The 16,474-nt window shown below is 40.3% G+C and overlaps 1 protein-coding gene across 2 annotated transcripts in view; it reads left to right on the forward strand.

Moving 5' to 3' along the window:
- Nucleotides 1-15,414, forward strand: part of FAM222B (family with sequence similarity 222 member B) — a 41,428-nt gene extending 26,014 nt beyond the window's left edge. Inside the window, exons 2-3 of one of the 2 annotated variants that reach the window (XM_062592649.1) lie at nucleotides 3,557-3,684; nucleotides 9,320-15,414. In XM_062592649.1, the coding sequence (XP_062448633.1) occupies nucleotides 3,603-3,684; nucleotides 9,320-10,899 (1,662 nt within the window). In that variant the 5' untranslated portion in view covers nucleotides 3,557-3,602 and the 3' untranslated portion in view covers nucleotides 10,900-15,414. The remainder of the gene's footprint in view (nucleotides 1-3,556; nucleotides 3,685-9,319) is intronic. The other variant, XM_062592650.1, reaches the window with a different exon arrangement.
- Nucleotides 15,415-16,474: the final 1,060 nt, after the last annotated feature.

Here is a 16,474-nt window from a genome sequence, read left to right on the forward strand (position 1 = left end):
CTGATCTTAAAGGGAATAGTTGTTAATTAATTTCTAACCAGAGCTAATGCACTTACTTGTAAAGATATTTAAAATGTATTTGTTTTCAAAGACTGAGATATAGGTTTGGAAAAGCTATACTAATTTCATAGAGAACAAAAATTAGAGCAGGATTTTAATTATAATAAAGAATTCAGTGATAGCATTATGGTCATCATTTCTATGTAAGTCTAAATTTCTCTTTTTAATGCTCAGCAATGACCTAGATGGCATCAATTTGATTATTGCAAATCAGGCTAAGAGAATGATTTTTATGCTTCCACTTAAAATGATTTTTTTCTAAGTCACATACTTCCCTTAAAATTATTATTGTCACCCCAATCTTTTATGAACCTTTGGCATTGCCTAAAATGATTATCTGCCTGCGGGAACAACTCACCTTTATGGTGCTCTCTAAAATATTACCCTTCATATTGGAGATAAAGCAAAATTCTGACTTCTGTAAATATATGTTTTGACCTTCAAGGAAATACTGCTATCTTATCACAGAAGCCTGGCTATTCTGAGTCGAATGCTTTGACCACTCTTAATCACTTGTTCTCTCCCTTAATGTGCCATTATCCTGTTTATTGCTGTGTGTGTGGCACTGAGGCTCTCTGTGGCACTTCAGCAAGAGGCTTACTCATAAGAGTCGCAATGTTCAGACTAAAATGAATGCTAATGACTGAGCAGGTGAGCAAACCCTCTGCATATCTTACTGTAGCAACCACCACTTGTTCAGTCGAAGAGTGCTTTTATTGCCATGCTGTGCTGCAGAGTTGCTTTTCTCTCTTCTAGGGCTGTACACAAAACAGTCATCAGTTGAGTAGTATTTTAGACACAGTCAGCTCTTCTTGGCCATGCAGTGATGTAAAGTAATGCAGGATTGGCATCAGAGCTCAGTAGAGTAAAGGCTAGATGCTCAGGTGAATATGATGATGGTGTGATCTGATGATTTTGTGACTACAGTGAAGGCTCTTAATTTTGTTGGTCTGCTTTTCACTGAGAAGTAGGTCTTGGTTTTGCCAGTCTTCTGAAGTTGATGAAATGAGAAAAAATGGAAAATGCTTTCTCTCTCTCTCTCTCTCTCTCTCCCCCCCCCCTTTTTTTTTTCCCTTCCCTGCTGATTCTGGGTGTTCCTGTTGCTTACTCAGGTAAAGCTCTGGCAATTTATTAAAGTGTTTTGTGTCTTCTCCTGATGAAAAGGAGTTGAATTCTTGTTTTGTCTTTTGGATCTTGCTGGGCATAATTTGGAGTAAGAAACTGCTGCCCCCAGGATGTTTGCAGAGTTTTCACTGAATACTGCTTCTTTATAGTCATGAATAAATCTCAACTATAAAGGGCAAGTAACTTTCTGTTCCTAGAGCAAATCCTTTAAATTGTGAATGTGTTGAAACATCAGTGTTTGTTTCTGAACACCTCTTAAGAGACTTTGAGAACTCCAGCTCTTACAGACTGTGAAAAGAAAACCCAGGTTTAGACTTGGAGATTTTACAGCTATGAATCTGGAACTTCTGGCAATGCAAACGATTACTCTCTCTTAGAGATTAAACGAAGAATGTAAAATAATTCTGTTGGTGGTGCGCATTGTCTGAACTCTGCACTGGGTGGTGAGTTCAGCAGGTTTGATTCTCACTGAATTCTCTGACGAGCTGTTAATTGCAACGAATAGTGTAAATAAGTCTGGGCTTCCATAATAAACAATTAAGTGGAGAGTTACCAAGCTAGCTTTCAGTGTCCGGAATTATTTTTAATTGCTAGTCACGCTGGCATCCAACTTGCTTGGTCAACTTTTGACAGCATTTATTCCATGAAGATGCAGACATTTTCATAAATTAATATTTGCACAAGATTTCTTGGTAGCTGATTTTGATCAGCCTTTGTGTGTTGAAGTGAGAAGATGCACGTAAACATGGAAGTTAATGAATTGTATATGAGGCGTAATTGCTGTTATATGGGTAAGCTTTAAGTCCTTGTTACTTGCTGTGTTTGGTGTACATATTCTTTGAACATTCTGACTTGTGACAACAATATAAGGTTAGACTTCAAGTTAAAGGCTTTAAAATCCCTCTGCAGAGTAATCGGCTTTTGGAGCATTCTGGAATTTGCTGCAGAAATATGATGGCAGTTGTGCTTTCCAGAACAGAGTCTTTACTTTCCTACCCTGGGTGTAATTGGCTCTTAAATGTGAAAGACTTCACATCATTTTATGCAATGCTAACCAGTATGATTCTTTTCCAAGTTGCCTCTGCAGGGTTTCTTCAACTCTGGCTTCTTGTTTCAGTCTCAAGCTTTCTGCTTCACCTGTTACAATCTTTGAAAGCTTCTCCAGTAGTTTTAATTCGGGTTTGTGAAACAATGACTAAAATTAAACCAGTCTGTAATTTCTGAAGTCTTCAATCCTTTCTCAGTTTCAGGGACCATAGAAAATCCTGAACTGTTTCTAGTTGTTCCTTTGGCATGTTTGCAAAAGCACTCTTTGTATAATCGACATTGATGCTTGCAGAGATCTGGGCAAAGGAGAAGTCTACTGATTTCTCCAACTTGGTTAAGCCACCTTGTTTTTCTGAGCTTTCTAAAGTGCTCATGGCTGGCTGTGTCTTGTGGGTCCCAGGAGCTACAGTAAAGGGGATTTGAGTAGGGAGTTGGACCAGATGAGATCTAGAGGTCTTGTTCCAACTAAAATTTCTCTGTGATTGCAATCCCAGTGATGTTAGGAGACTTTGAGCCAAAGGTAGCTTTTGTTGCTGGAAACACCTTCCCCCCTTCTCCTCCCTTGTATTCATAAGCTGTTGATGGGATTTGAGGGTAGCTGTGCAATGTTTGCGTATAAAAATGCACTGGTGCTTCATGCATTTTGAGGTTTAACTTCATAAATTCTGAAACTCTGGAGTGCAGGATGGTAGACCCTCTGAAATTTCTTTTAAGTAGAAGCCATGTCTTACAGTTTATCTGAGGGCTGTGCAGATAACTGAAGGCTGTATAAAATAAAGGAAGTTGTAGCCATTCATCTTTCACACTAATGGACCACAGAAATTACAAGCTGGAGCATGCAGCTTAATCTTGCCACAAGGCAAAGTGCTGCATACTTTGCCTTCAATTTATGCATGCTATACCTTTTTTATTAAATGTAAAAGAGCAATTGACAGGATTTTTCCAGTGAACCTGCTTTCACTATATCTGGTAGATAGCCAGTACATTTCAGTATGTAGTAAAATGATCATTAGTGTTTTCTTTACCATTCATAATAACTGTCTTTGAACTTTGAGGACAGTTATGGATTATCCTCTGTCTCAGACAGAGAGAAGAGCGAGGAAGTTATGTATTAGTTTTTAAGTGTGTTAATCAATAGATGACCCACTTTGTGAAGTATTTCCCTTGTTGTTAGGTGATTCAGTGAGGGTAGTATGTAAAGGGCCCAAGGAGTGGTTGTGTATCTTCGCTTGGTCAGGCCTTAATACGCAGATGGCTCTTTGCCTCTTTCTTTTCTGTGTTCCTCCTTGTATTATAACTTTGAATTGTCTCTCTGTTGTTGCAGTGTGCAGAGGAGTGAATGCCCCATGTTGTGTTAGTGCCTGTCTGCCATGCTGGCCTGTCTGCCAGGACCAGGTGACCTCTCCTTTCAGCTTCTTTCTTACACGCAGATGAACACTGGACTTCAGAAATGTGAGTGACGTTTTGTCTGCAGGATGTGGTTAACTGTTAAATCTGGCACTGGTACAGCTGTGAAATAAACATTTAGGATACAGTGGGAAAACTGTTTAATGGTAGAGTCTTTGCTTTGTTATGCCTTCAAGGCATCCATCACTAAGGGCTGTGAGAAACAGCTATGAAGGTTCAAGTGTGTACTGCAAGCGCTCTCTCTGCCCCCCTCCCAGCTTTATAAAGGTTAATTTTAACCATAGCAGGACAAAATGCAAGCAAGGTTTCCATGAGACTCTTGCCTTCTTGCTAAAAACGTTTTGTACCAATAGTGTTGACTTGCTTCTTAATACAGCTTTTTCCTGACTCTCGCATTTCCATGAAATGGAAACCAATAAAAGTTAGCTCAGGCCAATGTAAACCTGTTGAGGTCAATTCTGTTGTTCTACCTAGCTGAGACATATTGCAAATACTAGTGATCTATCCCAAATTACTAATGTTCAGAGTTTCTGTCTTCTTTCTGCTCTCTCTTTGGTGCATCTGAAAATGTCTGCAGAATACTATAATAATTCATTTTTGATAACTTCAGTAATTCTTTTGATGGTTGTACTGGTATTTTAAGAACTTGTGTTTGGGAACATGTACCTATTTGCTAGAGAGATTTTTTTTTTAAATGTTACTCTGGCTGTGCTCCTTTATCTCTGAAGTTGCACTCTGATTGTTGAGCTGAAATTTCAGAAATACCAAGGTTTGTGCATAAGATCTGTGTACTTGGTCTTTAGGGCTGTAACTTGTCTCTTGTGTTTGAAGTGGGCATTTGGGAAGTTTCTGTACCTTCAGTTTGTTGATGGAATCATTTACTCTCTGTAAAATCAAATAATTTACATTCCAGTTACAGCCTAATTGTTAATATATTGAGATTTGTGTCACACTACTGAAAATAGCTAAGATAATATTGCAGTTAAGGGTGACATTCTCAAAGTTCTGGATCTACCAGGAGTGATTAATGCTCTTCAGGTACAAATGTGTGCTCCCCCACAGTACTTGAACAGAGTTTATGACAACTCCATGGACTTGTAATGACACGATATTTGTAAAAGTCTTTGCTCACAAAAAGACTTCGTTAGATGGCATGAAGGTAGGCATTTGCCCCTCTTTCATTTTCAGTATGAGTTTTGCTGATGCTTAAATATTCAGAAGATGGGCAGTTGTCATGAGAACATGCCTAGGTTCTTGCACTACATAAAGTTTCTTCAGTGGATTGGAAAGGATTCTGACAGCAAAAACTGATACAACCCTTTAGGTTTGTATGAGGATCATTGTGCATAATTCAGGTATTTGCTAGTCATGCATCTTACAAGCAATGTGCTAGTACCTGGGCAGTTTTTTAACCTGATGGTACCTGATGTTCTTTCCAAGAATTACTCATCTCCTTGCTGAAAGCATTGCTGTAACTTGTAACTTTAGTGAAGAGTTTTAGGTGTTGCATTTAAAAGAATTTAGGACATAAAGTAGCTGGCAGGCACTTGCTGCTGGTGGTAATGCTTGGCTGTTCCACTTTGTTCTGATTTATATGGGAAATGAAACTGCTCATACAGACTTGCCCACCCCTACTACAGATGTGTATAAAATTAATTGGTACATTTCTCTACATACTGTATACGCACAAGTAGTCTAGCCCCTGGCCAAAGGAAAGCTGTGTTAATGAGCATTTTTAATGAACAGTGACTTGTGACTTTTGGGGGTTGGAAGAGGACATTAATAGTGCTGTTCCTGTTATAAAAGCCACAGAACATCACCTGATACCCTTTATTCAGGCTCTTGGTCTTTACATTAATAATTTTTAAGTGTAGTTTTCAGGATCAGACTTTTTTTCGTGCTTAAAAAGCCACATTACCTCAATTACCTTTTTTTCCTCTTATTCACTTTCAAATAAGAGACTTTTTTTTTTTTCTTAAAGATGATCTATGGAGTAGGAGTTCTGTGGACAAATATACAAATATTTTTCCTTTTGAAATTGACTGCTAAGGAACTGACTCCATATTGATATTCTTTTCTTTCTTTCAGTGACCCAAATGTAAATCCATAAATTCAATCAGAATGCTTGAGGCAAGACTGTATGGGTAATTTTCATAGCTATCGTTGGGTATAATTGTGATACCTCAGGGCCTTGGAAGAAAAAGGTTGATCTGTTTTGATTGCGGTACAAAGTCAAGACGAAAGGTTTTTGTTGGGGAGCTTTTGTAGTGGGGGAAGAAAAGAGAGAAGGGCAAGTTGAGACTGAAGACAGATTCATCAACTAAAATTAACTCTTCTTTAAGGGTTGAGGGCTTCTTCAGTAAAGCCCATAGAGAAACTGCCGCAGTTGAGATTTTTATGCAGGAGATGGGCACAGCTGTTCTTTGCTTGTCCCAGTGCAGATGCTCTGATTAGGGTAAGAATCCTGAAGGCTTGTTTATATTTTATTTAATTTTAATGAAAATTTAACCATAAGCGATTTTCAAAGCTGTGGGTTTTAAAGCCTTCGTGTAAAATGCACTTAAGAGAAGATGTTACATCAGTGCTGAGGTGAGGCAGAAAAATATATCTCATCTGACAACAAAAATAGCTCCAGTGTGGTGCAACACATAAAAGAATGTGAACAGATGAACTGATGGCCACAATATTAGCTGGAGCGTGAACTTGGAGCTCACCAGTTTATTGAAGTAATTGCTCATGTGCATAGTTTTACCCTATAGACAACATGAAATAATTTAAGGCAGATTACTTTTCAGCAAAAGCATTTTGCCTCGCATGTACCTAAAGATAGCTTTGTGGAGCTCATCCCATAGCTTTTTAAATGTAATTTGTTCCTCTGCCATCCTCCTAATCATTTTATGGCCTGATGCAGAATTCCTGGCCAGAAATGATGCCCGCATACACAATTTTCTTTAAATCTATTGTAGCTATTTTTCCATTCACTTAGTTACCTGACCTAATTGTTATTTATTGGTTTGTAGGATATTCTTGATCATCCCTTAATGCTTCTCTCCTTTCTGATAACTATTTTTTTTGTTAACTGTTTCAGTCATTGAGCCTTGTATATGGAAATACTAGTGCAGCACAACATTTTAAACAGTGTGTTGGGAGAAACATATCGTCTTGATCAGGCCTAAGTAAAATGGTTAAGTTAGTTCATAAGAGACGCATAATCTTAGATGCACACTGAAAGAGGTTAATTGGAAATAGTGGCTGGTTTCAGAAAATCATGTCCAAGGGATTTTAAAAATGGTTTAGCTTTTGATAGGATACTGAATTTGATGATGGTGTGTTTTTCAAGTTGGATGGAGAGGTTATTTTCACTTTTTAAAGGAAGGAATTATTTCAGATTCCGGATTACAGATGTGCTTTAACTAATAGATGTGGTCTGTTCAATCATTAACATTTTAGCTTTTCTTTTTCTAAAAGGTTCCACTATAGTTCCTGTAGAGTAAAAAATAATAATAATAAAAAAAATGCTTGAGTAAAAGAATATTTAGTATCGCTTCACTGTTAATGTTTACCACGTAATTTGTTGTGCCTATAGAAGCCTAAAACAGGTTAGGAAATTTTAATGGGAAAGATGTTTTAAAATATCTACCTCATTTTTCACCTGAAAATAGAAGCTTTATGTGAAAATGGCCCCTTCTCACATAAACCGTAATATAGATGGATATGGCTTCCTTTATCTGGTGTTGATAGCTCTTCTCTAATAGGGTGTTGTACACGGTCATCTGTTGGGGAAGAAACAGAACATAATGAGCCTGGGACAGTGCTAAAAATAAAGCTGGGGGAGGGGCTCATGATGGCGTTGGTTGTTACGGCAAGGTGATACTGATAGACTTAGTTCAGAGATTCCTCTGTGTTAGGAACAAAGCAGGTCCCTCAAAACGAAACAGGAGCTACTACTACTAACAGGAGCCTGCAATAGAAGATATGGAAGACTGGAACAGAAAGGATGTTTAGGTTAATATTAAATGAGTGTTTCTTCTGATAAGAGAGAGGATGGTATATCCAGTATTTAGACAGGACAGAGAGTGCAAGACTATAAATGGCACCATGGTACATGCTTTGGTAGAGATGCAAGACAGCCTACTTGCAAAGCTTCCCATTTAACAAAAGATATTAAAAATATTTCTATAATTTTCCTTTCCTTGGATATCTATCCTGTTTTCTACTTCCTGTCCTTTACTTTCTGAAAGTGAGCTCTCTTAGAGAAGTGGTGATCTCCCTTGCTTGTGAAGACAAGAAGCTACCAGATGCAAAGACATTGAAAGATGGCTAGTTCTTAGGCTTTAGCTGTATTCAGGAGCCTTTTGGAGGCAGTTTGCTTAAAAATAAAATCAGAGGTGCATTTTAAAAAGGACCGTTTGCTTGGGAGCATCAAGCTCTCTACCTGAGCTCTTAGATTTTCTTGGGTCAGAGAGCCATGTGCAAGGCAAAGTTGCTCTTGGGCTCTAGAGGAGTTGGCTGCAGCATTTCCTGTTCTTTCAGCCCAGCAGTAGATGTCATGGGAGGCTGAATGTTTTAGCAAAGGTGATGGGCATTGCTGTTCAGTGAACTGTTTGCAAAGTAGAAAAAAATCAAGCAAAATCAAAATCGGATTGTCAAAGCTGCAAGCCTATATTTGAAGATTATAAAATCACTTCTAAAGTAGTAGTTTTAGAGGAGTTAAGCGGCATAGCTGTGGTAAGGAGACGGTCCAACTCTCTGCTTGGAATAAGATTATAGCTAGAGAGGCACAAGCATTTCCCTTGGTTTCTGAAGTTCCTTCCAAAAATATACATGTGACCCACTGCTGTTCAAGCTTGTAGGCCAGGTAGGTATCTCCTAAATGTGAACGGGTGAAACCACGCCTCTGTCTCCAGAAGGCTTTTGCCTATGTCTGGGGAGTAGTACATTTTTAATCCTGTGAGATAATCACATAATTTTGCTGTTTGATACTAGGATGCTATGCCTAATAAGGTGTACACTGAAAATTCAGCTGAAGAGCTAATTGCAAGCTATAAAATGATGCATGGGTAACCTCCTTCCATTTGCTGAACTTGGACTAACAAGGACTTCCTAATGGACAAAAAGATACTCAGTACTCTCAGATGTCAGCAGCTAGAATAGAACTGAAATTTAAATGGAGACTTTAGTTGAAGAGCTTTGTATGGTTCCCACCTCAGCATTACATGAGTTTAGTGTCTAATTCAGAAACCAGAAAGTTATGAATTAAACATTAAAGATTTTTAGAATGACTTGAAGAGTTATGGGGAAGAAGCCTTAAATTAAGAGAATATAAACTAGCCCACCACCGCAAGCAGTAATAAATATTGCAAGGTGGAGACAATTTGATGTTTATAGCATGCTACCTGTTTTTATCCAACTGTAAACGTACTCTGGTCAAAACATTGGTTTTGTTTTGCCCCCTTAGGCAGGTCTCGCCTTAAGTTGCTTTGGGGGTTGTGTTGGTAGCCAGGTAATAAAAGGAATAAAAGCAATGAGGTACCTGGTGTATGATCTACTAGGCTGGGAAGATGAGGTTCTTGCTTCTCCATTCCCTCAAGGTTTTCTACCCGTGTTGTGTAACTTTCTCGTCCTGAGGTTGATCCCTTATTTACCAGAGTTGATATTGACAAATTTCCTTTCTCCGCAGGGGACACTACACAGAAAATGAGATCTGCACAGTATCCTACCCCAGCAGAATTGGATGCTTATGCTAAGAAGGTCGCCAACAATCCACTGACTATAAAAATTTTTCCAAACAGTGTCAAGGTTCCCCAGAGGAAACATATACGCCGTACTGTGAACGGACTTGATACTTCGGGTCAGAGGTACAGTCCTTACCCGTCTCAGGCCACCACGAAGACAGGCCTCCTGGCGATAGTCAAATCTCCAGCAAAAGGAATTATCAAAGACTTTGACGGAACACGCACACGTCTGCTGCCGGAAGCGATGATGAATCCCCCTTCCACACCATACGTTGCACCTAGCACTTTAACCCACCCCCAGGCGCTTGCTCGCCAGCAGGCTCTCCAGCATGCACAGACTTTGCCGCACCCCCAGAGTATACCACAGCCACAGACTTTGCAGCACCCTCAGGGTATACCACAGCCACAAAGCTTACCGCACCCTCAGGGGATACCGCAGGCGCTGCCGCACCCTCAGAATATGCAGCAGCCGCAAGGCTTGCAGCATCCTCAGACCATGGCACACCAGACTCTGCAGCACCCTCCGAATCCTTTGCTGCAGCCAGGTTTACATGGAAGCAGAAAGATGCCGGATGCAGATGCGCCGCCGAATGTGACCGTGTCTACCTCAACCATTCCCCTCTCTATGGCTGCCACCCTGCAGCAGAACCAGCCACCGGACCTGAGCAGCATTGTGCACCAGATTAACCAGTTCTGCCAGGCCAGAGCTGGCATTAGCACTACCTCAGTATGTGAGGGACAGATTGCAAACCCCAGTCCTATAAGTCGCAACCTGCTTATCAATGCAAGTACCAGGGTATCTACTCACAATGTCCCTACACCCATGCCTTCCTGTGTAGTAAACCCTGTAGATCATGCTGCTGCTGCTGCTATTCCTTCTGCCTCTGTTAATGTGCCCATGGTGAATATTAACAGGGTGCCGTCTGCATACCAGAATGAAATCAAATCGGTTGCATGGAACCAGCATCAGCTTGCACATCTGCAGCAAATGTGTGGGGATGTTGCTGGGCCTGCTGGACTTGCAGGGAAGCACCCTCAGAGAGAGATTGCAGGGCAGAGTTTTCCTGGCAAAACAAACTACCCTCAAGAACTGTGCATGGGCCAGTCATTCAACTTGAAGCCCCCCATTGAGAAGCCTACACCTTCTCCACCTGTGAATGGATTGCAGGGACCCTTGCCATATACTAATGGGCACTATTTCCAGCCCATATGGAATAACATTCTGCCCACACCGAACAGTGACAGCTCTGGGTCCCAGGACCTTGCCATGCCTTTCCACGGCGGACAGCCAACAGGAGCGCCACTAGATTGTGCAGGAGGAACTCATTACAGAGCTGGAGCCGGTCCATCCAGCCAGAATAATGTGATGCAGACCATGGATTACCTAAGCGGGGACTTCCAGCAGTCTTGCTTCAGAGATCAGAGCATGGCCGTGCTGGGAAAAGTCCATCGGCCTCCCATGAACCGAGCACCTGAACCAACTGATAGTCGAAATCTTCATATTCAACACCCAGGGTATAGATAGGCTGCAGTCACTTTCACAGACAAAATTATAGGTTTAGTCTTAATTTTAATTAATAAGCAAGGCATTTTTAACTTGCAAACTTGTGTGATCATTATAGTAACCATTGGAAGAAGACATACTGTATATTTCAGAGCTTTGCTTACATGTTATCTATCTCCTTTATGCATCAAATATTTAACATGCCTTTTGTTTCAAAGAATTTCATTACACTACTTCACACCACAGCTGTTTCCTCACCGCAGAACCCCCTTTGTGCAGCTTTTGCCTTCTGCTTAGTAACTACTTGCTGGACTGATGCTAAGTTGCTGCAGGGTTTCACAGTTGCATCTGTTTGCCAGCTCCTTAAAGAGCTGATAGGTAGCATAGCTGCTTAAATTTCCATCTCAATTTCCTCTGAAGATTAAGAGCAACAGAATTTGTCAGGAAGCAGGGCTTATTTTCAACTCAAAAGCCCATTTCATTAATGCATTAAACATTGACCATTTGCACTGTCTAGAGGCCTATTTAATTGAAAAAAAAGCCTACATTTGAAAAGAGCTAGCTAGGGGTATATATTTAGGCATTAATATAGGAAGAAGCTTTTCTGCTATTTCTTGCAGAGATGTCTGCATTTATCGTTTAGACTTTGTCCAAAGTCAAAAGTCTCTGGCAGATACTTCTGACACTTTTTTGCGAACAGGGTATGGGGGGGAGGGGGGAATGGCAGTTTTAGGATGTAGGCAGTATAACTGCCATAGGTAGCTGCCTTTTTCAGCATTGTACTTCCCTTCCCCGCTCCCCTTTCGCCGGTGTAAAAGCTAACTTTGTCTGAACCTCTTGCTGCTACGAGTCTGGCCTTCCTGATGTGAAGTGCTGTTCTGCGGTTTTACTGTGGGAATCCAGACCCACTGACAACTCCAAAAAGGGTTCAGTTGCTTCTCCAGTAGCTAGAATTAATTTCAGGGTGAGGAGACATAACTAGAAGCTTGTCTCTGGTGCAATGAAAGGACACGCGGAGTGACGTGGCTTATCACATTCCAGTAGCAGCACTGATGGAATGGACGGTGTTTGATCTGAAGTGAAGCTCCAGCCGTGAGACGCTGTGGGACTTAGTCCCATATTCTTCTACATTAAAACGCCACAGTAGATTTAATGAAACGATTCTCTTCTCTGGGAATTAGTGAAGCTATTTATAACATACCTTTTTCCCAGAGTCTTGGTGCCTAACTATTTCTATTCCTTTCTCATGTCACTTACAGCAGCTAGTTGAGTCGGTGACCAGTAGGACACTAACTATTGGATAACCTCAGCGTCTTGTTTTCTTCAGCGTATTGAAACATACTTTTCCTTTTCAATAGCCGAATTTGTTGTAAGTAGAAAATTTCTCATCTCTGTTAATGAGACTAATACTTGAACATAATGATCACAATCAAGTTTGGAAATTAAAAAAATAAATGCATTGATTCTTTATATGTACACTGGCTAAAACTATTGCTCTACACTGTAACTTTTAAGTGTAATATTTCTGTATGAATGTCGCCTGGTAGTGTGGGTTTGAGTAGCATTGTGTATGGGTGAACCCACTGGCCTCTGCCATTCACTGGCCTCCCTCACAGCCCTTGGAAAAACAAAGCCTTAAGTATTTGCTCCTTGAACTTTCCTTAATGAGCATGGTTTAAAATCTTAAGACATCATACAAAATTAAAAAAAAAAAAAAACTTATACAAGTTTTGAAGTGACGTCATAGTTGGCTAGAGATTCTTAAAATTTTTCGTAAATGGAAAAATTAGAAAACATTTATTTGTATTTTTTTAATTTAGACGTGTAGTTCTGGGCTGTAACAAATATTTAGGTTTCAAAGCTTAGCAGAGTACGTTTTCTGATTCCTTGCGTAAGTTAGTACACTTAATCATGTCATTATTTAAATTCTTTTAAGTGTACTATAAACCGTTCTTTAGTGATAACTCTTTAGCAAAGTTAAGCAATTTAACTAAAGACGGATTAAATTATGTGTTGGCTTGTGTTGCCTTATATTTAAAAAGGAAGAAATGCCTGATTGTGTTATGCCAAATGATAGCAACATGAAGTCCTAATTTATTGTTTATAATCGTATTCCTGCAGTCTTTGTGAAAACTGGTAAATATACATCTATGAAAGAACTAAAATCCTGAGGCTTTTCATGCAATATTTTTCTGAATACGTTATATTGGAAGCCAAGGCTCAAGTCTGAAGCTGCTTCCCATACAGTCTCCCTATTGTCTTACCTGTCCTACTCCCCAAATTGGTCTAGGGCTGTGCTATGACTTTACCATGTCCTGCTAAGTTAGTTACTGTAAGGTGTTCTGCTATCTGAATACATACCTTTTACTAAATAAAATATTGGCATCTCCTCTGTTCATTAGCCTGCTACAAATATGAACCCAGACTGTTATTTAAAACTAATTATCCTACTCTTCCCCTAAGAGGGAGACCGAATAAAACCCCGTGTTGTGGTTATTTGACAAAGTGATTTCAATGCCTAAGTTATAGTAATGTTACTGTTAGCGATGGAAGTATGCTGTGAATTGTTACGAATTGTTCTGCACTGGCAGGTGCAGATAGAATCACGACCTCTGAGACTTTGCCCTGGTACAGCAGGACTGGGAAGCAAAAATATTCCTAAGACTCATTCAGGTAGGATTTTGCCATTAGCGTGCTTGAAAAATAGGAATCATTTTACTATTAAAATGTATTAAAATACATCCTTTTTTGTTCTAGGACTGAGATTTTTCTTTATATGCAACCTTTTTCATTTCTTCTGTGGCCTATTGCTAATAGCTTCTTCCTTCTAAGCAATTAGATCTTCTCAAAGAGAAATATTAATATTTACTTGCCTGATTTCTAGCTACAACTTTTGAATGCAAACAGTCAATCCGCTACTCGCAGTAGAAGCCCAACTTGAGGCTCCTCTGTGGATGCACAGCCAAGCATGCACCATTGCTTAGCATGGTGTCAAAGGGAAGAGCGTATGAGGCTTAAGCCAGAGGCCAGTAGTACCTTTCCATCTGATGTTGCTGTAGAATGGTGCACGTGTGTGTTTAGGAGGTGTGCTCTTTTAGAAATGTTTGTCCATGTTCCTTCAGTTTTTCATGCTCTGGCAGAGTATTCCTTGTAGAAAGACAAGTAACTTGTTCTAAGGCAAATAATATACTTGGTTCATGCAATACTGAATGCGATGACAGCTTCCCGGGTCAACAGAGCGCAGAGTAGCACGTGTTTGCTGGTGGCCAGTTTGTGAACTTCCTGGGCTTTCCCCTGGGACGATGATGCAGATGGTCGCCTTCCTCTGGAGCTTACACCACTGTTCCCATTGCAGCTGTCAGCTTACCTTTTGTTGTTTTTTTGGGGGGGGGGGTTGATTAGGGTTTTTTGGGGTTTTTTATTGTTATTTTTTAATTCCACTGAAGGGTCAGTCATTCCATAACTTCCAATTCAAGCACAGTGTTTTTCTTTCCCTGATCGTATGTGGATCCTGGATATTTGCTGGTGACAGTTCTGTTCTTTGAGGAAAGTGTAAGGTATTTTCAGATGTTTTTCTCGACCAGTTCTGAACTATTTATGCTGTGTCATCAGCACTGTGATCTGTTCTTGTTACAGTACCAGGCTGGTACAGCAGAATATCATTATTTGTGATGGTTTGTAGCAACTCTGTTGCCAGCTGGAGGTTGACATTAAGTAGATGCTAAAGGGATAAACGCAAAAGTGGTGTAAACCCTACCAAAGGAAGCTTCCATCTCTAACATGTCTTTTCTTTTAAGCAGAAGCTTTGAAGCTGTTAAATCGCAAGCCCAGTTTGTTACAGCCCAAAGTTAACATTTTATAAAGACGCTTGTGAATTTTCTTTCTTTAAACTTATGATGTGAAAGATGTCTCCGTGGGACTCGGCCACTCCCGTAGAAACCAAACAGAAATGTTTGCTGGGGTTCACTGTGGAGAGAACTGGGAATTGCTGCTGTATTTCATTAAACCACATACTGATTATATACGCTGCTTCTTATGTGCTACGGGTATGAACTAGATTTCTTTTTTTTTGGGGGGGGGGGGTCTGCAGGAAAAATAAAGCAAAAAAAAAAAAGAGAGAGAGAGAGAGAGACTTGGTCCCTCTGCCCCTTCTGCTGTTTTTATGCAGTGTGAATGAATGAGGCTTGCTTGGCCTGTAGTAATCGATACATGAAGCCAAAGGGCTGTAGAGAATGGGTGTTCTTGGCTGGAAGCTGGACACTTGCCATAAAGGGAGTTTGGGGACGGGTCTCTAAGGGTTTCTGGGGTGTGAAATGTGTAGGGCACATTTCCTGTAGCCAGGATGCCTTTGTCCTGTAAGAGCACCAAGGTCTGGAAAAACGTAGTATCATATAAAAAATTGTAGCCAAAAAAGTGCTGAAATAATTATTCAAGAGCTCAGTAGGAGGAGGATTCGAGGAGATGATTTAAAGGCCTGTCAAGGTGAACTTTGAGACATCTTGGACAGACAGAAATAAACCTCTTTGAAAAGACAAAGTTTGTGATGGTTAGGTCTGTGCCATCGCCTCCCGTTGCATGGTGTGGGGTGGGGGCAGGAGAAAGAGCAGCCGGCTCCCTCTGCCTGCTCCCCTCTTGCAGTCTGTGTCTTCTGTTCGGAAGAAAATTCTCTCTGGGAGATGTAGGGCTGCTCTGAAAGGTATAGCTGGAAGGTTCCTGATGCTGTTATTTAAAATGTTGGCATTAATAATTTGTGTGTAACAAACTGAACGTTTTGGTTATTAGCATAATATTCAATAAAAAATTTTAAAAGGGACTCATGTAACATTTGTAGAACCCTTCCAGAAGATAAGAGCCAAGAGGTTTTTCTTCACTTCATTGTGATCCAGGTATCTTATTTACATGGTTGGTTGCATGTTTTCATCTCTGTAGGAAAAAAGAATGACAAAACAACTGCTGATTGCTTCAAAATCCATCTCCTCTGGATGTTCTGGAAACGTGAGTGTCTAAAACCCTCTGATGACAAATCTTTCATATGGATTCCAGCGTTCCCCTGACACTAAGATACATACTTAGTTCCCACATGCTCTTCCAGGAATTTGGGCTAAAATGGGCAACTCTGAGTGGGAAGAGCTCTGCTTCCACCATAAATACTGCTGCGCCCCTCTTCCCAAATCCAGAAATGCTGATTGTGTGCAAAGCAACTGCTTTGTCTGCTTTGGGGAGATGTAATTTTAGAAACTTCATCCCCTTTGAATTTGTACTGTTGGAACTACATCAGTATTTTGTTCCTTAACATGTCCCATACAGGGGGATTCTTTCTGCAGATCCTTTCCAAGAAACTTTTACATCATCCTTGTGGCTAGTTAGACCTGTTTGTCAGAGGTGAGATCTGCTGTGATAATTAGCCAGCGGGGACTTCACTGCAAACGGTTGCTATTGCCACTGGGAAGTTAACTGCAAACAACTAACTAAACTAAAAGCCTCTAATGGCCTGCCACATGACAGAATAAGATTCAGCCTTTTCAAACTAAACTAAACTGCTTTAGCTCCAAAAATGCTTTTCTTCCAGTGATTTAACTGCTGTTGTGTGGTGTTT

The sequence above is a fragment of the Rhea pennata genome, chromosome 20, assembly GCF_028389875.1.
Source record: "Rhea pennata isolate bPtePen1 chromosome 20, bPtePen1.pri, whole genome shotgun sequence".
In the NCBI taxonomy this organism is placed as follows: domain Eukaryota; kingdom Metazoa; phylum Chordata; class Aves; order Rheiformes; family Rheidae; genus Rhea; species Rhea pennata.